The 6,849-nt window shown below is 43.6% G+C and overlaps 1 protein-coding gene across 1 annotated transcript in view; it reads right to left on the reverse strand.

Annotated features, from left to right (window-relative positions):
- Ndufaf1 (NADH:ubiquinone oxidoreductase complex assembly factor 1) overlaps nt 1-4,858 on the reverse strand; it is an 8,269-nt gene extending 3,411 nt beyond the window's left edge. The window contains exons 1-2 of the mRNA XM_029468364.1: nt 4,694-4,858; nt 2,168-2,845 (exon numbers count right to left, since the gene is read on the reverse strand). Of these exons, the coding sequence (XP_029324224.1) occupies nt 2,168-2,769 (602 nt within the window). The 5' untranslated portion in view covers nt 2,770-2,845; nt 4,694-4,858. The remainder of the gene's footprint in view (nt 1-2,167; nt 2,846-4,693) is intronic.
- Nucleotides 4,859-6,849: the final 1,991 nt, after the last annotated feature.

Here is a 6,849-nt window from a genome sequence, read left to right on the forward strand (position 1 = left end):
AAAGATTTATTTATTTATTATATGTAAGTACACTGTAGCTGTCTTCAGACACTCCAGAAGAGGGCGCCATATCTTGTTACGGATGGTTGTGAGCCACCATGTGGTTGCTGGGACTTGAACTCTGGACCTGGAAGAGCAGTCGGGTGCTCTTACCCACTGAGCCATCTCACCAGCCCAGGCTTCTGCGTGGTCTATTTTATGACAAATGTCTTGCCCCATCAAAAATCAAGCTCAAGTTTTGTAAATCATGAGGCTGACGAGATGGATCAGTGCTTCTTGCCAAAGCATATGGACCAGAGTTCAGATCCCAGCACCCACAGACAAGCCTAGGTGTGGCTGCATCTACCTGTACTCTAGCCAGAAACCTCACGACTTAAAACAAAAGAAACCACTTTTTTAAACACTGTGTTCTCAGCACACACCTTAATCCAAGGACTTGGGAGGCAGAGGAAGGTGGATCTCTGTGAGTTCTAGACCAGCCCAGTCTACAAATCAAGTTACCAGATAGACATGGCTACACAAAGAAACCCTGTCTCGATAAACAAAAGCAAAACAAAAAAAATCAAACCAAATAAATGAAAGAAAGGGAGAAAAAAAGTAAGAAAAAAATAAAAAATTAGTAATATTGTTTTGTTTCATTATTGTGAAGTACTGATTGGATTATGGAGTCCTGATTGGATACAGGGCCTTGAACAAGCACACACTTACAGCTCTGCTGTGTATCTAGCCTTCCTTCGGCTTTGTAGTTTTTTGAAAGGGTGCCTCATGTAGCTAGAACTTGCTACATAACTCAGAAAAACCTTGAACTCCCAATCCTCTTGCCTCCTCCCATGTGTAGTGATTACAAGAATCAATACCACACCCAAGGGGTTTTTTGGTTGTTTTTTGTTTTTTAAAGATTTATTTCATTTATATGAGTACACTGTAGCTGTCTTCAGACACATCAGAGGAGGGCATTAGATCCCATTACAGATAGTTGTGAGCCACCATGTGGTTGCTGGGAATTCAACTGGAAGAGCAAGCAGCCTCTCAGCCATCTCTTAAGCCCTATACCCGTGGTTTTTATTCTGAGGTAAAATTTCCCTTATTTGCCTAGGCTGGGCCTGAACTTACTCATTAGCCTAGGCAGATCTCAGTTTGGCAAAACTGCTTTCTCACACTGCTGGGATCACAGGCCTGCATCAACAGGCCCAGGATAAGCACTGCACTCTAATGTGATTTCTGACAGGGTTTTGGTTTAAGAATTGTGAAACTGGGGCTAAATATGGCTATGATTCTGACAGCTGCAAGGAATGCTGAAGGCTCTGGGTGTGATCCCCAATGCAGAATAAACATGAAGTGAGGTGGTGAAAACTTGTAATTCCACCTGCTAAGGTGGTGGGCAATGGGGGTAAGAGGGGCACTTAAGCCCAGGAGTTCAAGACTAATTTGGGGAACACAACTACAAAAATTCCAAACCTGCATAATATATTCCTAGCGTTGGAAAGTGGATAGAGATTTCTCACTGTTAGAGAGGAGAGTTAGAGACAAGAGATGAAAGGCTAGAGTGAGCCACATGGTACTAGAGTTGGGAACAGTTGTGTGTATGCATAGTGAGCATCACAGATGCAAGCATCACAGATGCAGAGAAGTAACAACAGATGTGTTACACAGCCATTAGACATACATGTGCAACTGTTACTCCTAGGTGCACAATGCCACAAGCAGATTCCTACCTATGTACTGGAGACCCAAGCTCGGGCCCTCACATTTACATGGCAGAGACGTTACTCACTGGACCTTCTCTGCAGCCCCCAGCAAAGTAATGTCAACTATGAATATAAGTACCAGATGTGGTGGCACACCCCTGAAGCATCAGGAGTTCAAGGTCATCCTCAGCTATAGTTAGCTCAAGGCCAGCCTGAGCTGCACGAGAGACCCTGACTTAAAACCAAGAATAAAGGCTACAAGATGACTCTAGTCCAAGCTGGAGATGCCAATCTCCCCAGATACCTTTCAAAGTCCATCTTCTTCGGATTCTCAGATGTACCACTCTTCTCAAACCCACAGTAATGCCCCCTTTTACACTAAGGCCAAGCAGTTACATACCTCTATATAAGGCAAGACAGATGTGTTCACTTACAGAAGAGCAAGTGTCTGTTACAGCTCCTGCTACAATCAAAGTCACTGAGAACAGGCCACACCTACCCGGGGAATCCTGGAGATCATGGCACAGTATCCACTTTGTCTACTGTCCCCATCCTGAGGAGGCTCAGAGCTCAGAGTTCCATAAAGCAGGGCGCTTCGGTTGTTCTTGCTCATTTTCAGGAATATTTCACTTCTACCTCCGATTGTCTTATCAGAAGTCACTATCCACTTATCCAAATCTTCTTTCTCACGAAACTGCCAGACAACCCTGGCTTGTTCCATTATGACCTCTTGTAGTGGGCGGCCGTCTGGGCCTCTCAAATGAGCCACAATTTCATCCTTCAAACGTCTTAAATGTTCTATTGCTTCATCTCTAATTGCTTTATCAAAACTGACTTCAGGTGTCCTGTCAGGAGAAGGTGCATCCAAAGCAGCTTCTTCGCGGTCGTGCCCTTGCAAACCCTCTTCAGTCTTTCCCTGCTGGGAGGCTCTGTCAACAGAAGCCACTTTTTTCTGAAGACTACTGGAAGAATAGTCTACAAAGTGATTACCCACAAATGGAGGTAATGCAACCCTTGGCCTCAGGAAATTTCTATGAATGTAAGTGCCAGTAAGTAATTTGTGAATGGAAGCCATTGCCATCGTAACAAAAAAGTATTAAAATGTAAAAATTTGCCCGGGCTGAGAAAACAAGCTTCAACAATAAGTCCAATTCCACCTATAACAAAAGAAACACCAATTATCAGCAGAGCAAAGAATAAATATATTAGAAGTTCAAACTCAACAGAGACCATGAATTACGACATTCATATTTTTCCCCAATTTACTCAACAGTGGCTTTATCAGAAGCAGAGTATAAATTGCAAAAAAAAAAAAAAAAAAAAAAAGTAAAGCCGGGCAGTGGTGGCTCAAGCCTTTAATCCCAGCACTTGGGAGGCAGAGGCAGGCAGATTTCTGAGTTTGAGGCCCCTGGTCTACAGAGTGAGTTCCAGGACAGCCAGGGATACACAGAGAAACCCTGTCTTGAAAAACCAAAAAAGAAAAGTACCAATATAGCGAAATCTGGTGACACATGCCTGTATCCCTAGCACTTGGAAGACAAAGGCAGGACAATCAGGAGTTTAAAGTCATCTTCAGCTACATAGTGAGTTCAAGGCCACTTGGTCTACAAGAGACCTGTCACTAAACAAAACTGCCATGATGAGAAATGCAGCCTTAGCTTCACAGAGCTGATGATTGACCTCCAAATAATTCACGTGTGTGCCACAAGCTACCTTAAGAGGCTGTGTCAACTTTAAAGCAGATTTTCCTTGTGTTTTTAAAAATTATTTATTTTATGTATATGAGTACACTGTAGCTGTCTTCAGACACACCAGAAGAGGGTGTCAGGTCCCATTACAGAATGTTGTGAGCCACCATGTGGTTGCTGGAAATTGAACTCAGGACCTCTGGAAGTCAGTGCTCTTACCCGCTGAGCCATCTCTCCAGTCCCCCCACTGAAAGTATCTTAATGGTTGACTATTCAATGTTGTACCTCCAGGTCCCAGTATGAAGCTCACTATCCTGGAAACTTAGTATTTGTTGAACAAACAGCTCCATAAGCCTTTATCTCTGTCACAAGTGTGAGCGTTTACATGCCTATATAATTCCCTCTAACAAGGGGCTTCTTAAACTTTATAGTCCCTTTAAATCATCTGGCAGTTTTGATAAAATGGGCTTCTAATAAAGTAGACACAGGCCTTGAATCAAATTCTCCTTCCTCAACTTAAGTGTTAAGATTACAGACATTTGTTACCATGCCCAAATATATTCTGTACTTCTTTTTCTTTTTGATAAGGGTCCCATTTGACCCAGGTTGGTCTTGAACTCCTGATTCTCCTGTCTCTACTCCCAGGTGATGGCCCATCAGCTCATGGAGAACACCTTTTAAATATCAAAGTCCCGGTAAGATTTGGGTGCGCCCTATAAAACCCAGCACTTGGGAAGTAGGGAAACAAGGATCAGGAATTTAAGGTCATCTTCTGAAATGTAGAAAGTTCAAGGGTAAGGTGGACATTATGTGACCCCTTTTCGAAGAAAAAAAAAAAAAGAAAGCAAAATTATAAAAAGACAAAAATTTTTGATAAGGAAAAGGACTTAAATAAGTAAGAAGGTAAAATGGTGGGATTATAGGTAATATTATTTAACCCTGTTTTCCAAACATTCAGACGTCTTATTACTTTTCTAACAATACTACAACTTCGTGTTTTGTTTAGTAATTTCTTGCAAGAAACTCGGTCAAACTCAGTAACCGGGTGACGTCGGTCCGAAGCTAACGGTGAGTTTTTAATAAGATATTCACACCGCTCCTAGCAGTATGACTGTACTACTGAGTACAGAAACGACTGTTCAACCTAGAGCTTCCCATGTGCCAGAAACTATTCTCCGTGTGTTTTTATTGACTTCTCACGATAATCCTGACCCTGAGACGGGTACTTCTACTATTATTCCAATTACAAAGACTAAAGAAAAGGAGATTCCACAATTAAATAATTATTCGAGGTCACACAACAGAGACCAAACTCACTCTGAAGACCAGGCGTTCACCTCTCGGCAGGCACGGGGTTGGTCACGTCCCAGCCTCCTGAAGCTAGGCGCTTCCGAGGAGTGGCAGCCCCTCGACCCTCACCTCACCCGCCAGGACTCTTCCCGATCTCCTCGTTCCTGCAGTTCCCACCTATGAGAAGGCTCCACTCACCTTCTCAGACCCCACATCCGGCTTCCGCCGAATAGTCCGTCTACTTTTCCAGCCCGGTTCGCTACGCTTCCGGTGGTGGTCCCTCTACTTTTCCTGTCCGACACCAAACTAGGTGTACAGGAAACAAGAGCTTCAGATAGTTCAAGAGTAACGGAAAGTATCATAAAGCGTAAGTCAACCGGAGGCTTCAGGTCCTCAAAATTCCCCAGAGGGGTCGCTTTCTGAAATGTCCTGTCATTTGTGAGCCAGCTCTTCGCTCTGCTTCTTGTACCCCGCCCCTGTATGTAAATACCAATCCTCTTTTAAATAGGATCCCTGCACTGCTAACGCCTCTTCTCTTCTAGATGCCTGGCAGCTTGGGCCTCTTCTTCCCTGTAGTTCCTCGAGAACGGTCCACTGCGTGACTTTAGAAAGCCACTTAACTGCCTTTGGAGAGCCACTGTACACCTAGATAGCAATCAATCCTGGCTTTCCTCAGTCGTGCCCCTATGTAATCCACACAACAAAGCTTGTGCACACTTCGATTAAAATGTTTTCCAACTTGGGGTTCACAACCTGTGTCCCAAGTCCTCCCCAATCACCCATCCTCAGTAGGCCAGTTAAAAGAGCCAAATTGAGAAGTAAAAGCAAGCCTGACATGATAGTCCACACCTTTATTCCAGCTCTGGGGAAGCAAGGGTATTTGTATCTCTGGGAGTTCCAGGCCATAATTTCCTGGTAGCTATCTAAGTATAGGTATATAGGTATAAAGGGGTGTGAGAGAGAGAGAGCGAGCGAGAGAGAGAGAGAGCACCACAATCCCTCTAATCACGTTCAACTTTCATCCCATGGAAAGATTGAGGCCCCTCACTCTTCCAATAAAACAGTCTCAGCCTTTTGAGTCTGTCTCTCCGCCTAATTTTTCTTATAAGAACTGTGAAAATCGAGGCTGGTGAGATGGCTCAGTGGGTAAGAGCACCCGACTGCTCTTCCGAAGGTCCAGAGTTCAAATCCCAGCAACCACATGGTGGCTCACAACCATCCTTAACGAGATCTGGTGCCCTCTTCTGGAGTGTCTGAAGACAGCTACAGTGTACTTACATATAATAAATAAATAAATCTTTAAAAAAAAAAAAAAAAGAACTGTGAAAATCTGTTTCCCAGAGACAAGTTGGGCGTTTGGTTGGTTGGTTGGTCTTTGCTTTTTCCTTTTCCTACTTAAGATTCCTTAGGAAGCTCCCATTTCTTTGAGGTTCGTTATTGAAATAATCTGATAGATTGAGAGACACAAAATGTCTCTTTAGAGTATCTTTATTTTTGTTAGGCTGGTTCCTGCACATAGGTAAGTGCAACATGTGCATTTTGTTCCCTCGGGGGCCTGAAGGTATCAGAACCTATGAACTTAAAATTGTAGGCACCATGTGAATGCGGAGAACCAAACCCTGAAAGTGTTCTTAATCACGGACCCATCTTTCCAACCCTCATCAGCTGCTTTTTACCTCTACTTGGTGAAGCAGAAAATCAACTTGGGGCTTTGTTTTGGATTCTTGAGAAAAATAGGACCTTTAGTAGGTTTCTCTCATCCGTATGCATCTGGTTTTGCTTTCCTGTTTATCTTTGGACTCTTTTGAGCAATTTGGGGTTCTTTTCAATCATTGGTGCAGTTTCTGTTCAGGATTGGTTTTGTTGTTCGGCTTTGTTTGTTGAACAATGTTAGCATATTATTGCTAAATAGAGGAACTGTGACCATTGCAGTGGAGGAAAGAGAACTCAATGGTTTGGAGAACCTAACCTTAACTCAGTTAGTTACTACAGAGACAGGGAGCTACAACTCTACTATTCCTTCGGTGGTAGGAGTCAAGGAGACATGGTTAAGTAGCCTATGTCTTGGGCTTGCTTTTCCCCTGCTGTAACCTGTGTAAAAGGAGCCTGCCAACTCTAGGAAGGAGCATGGCTTATTGAGGATGGGTAGCTGGACCTGTCTCAGGGCACAAGTTGTGACCCAG

This window comes from Mus caroli, chromosome 2, assembly GCF_900094665.2.
Source record: "Mus caroli chromosome 2, CAROLI_EIJ_v1.1, whole genome shotgun sequence".
NCBI classification, from domain to species: domain Eukaryota; kingdom Metazoa; phylum Chordata; class Mammalia; order Rodentia; family Muridae; genus Mus; species Mus caroli.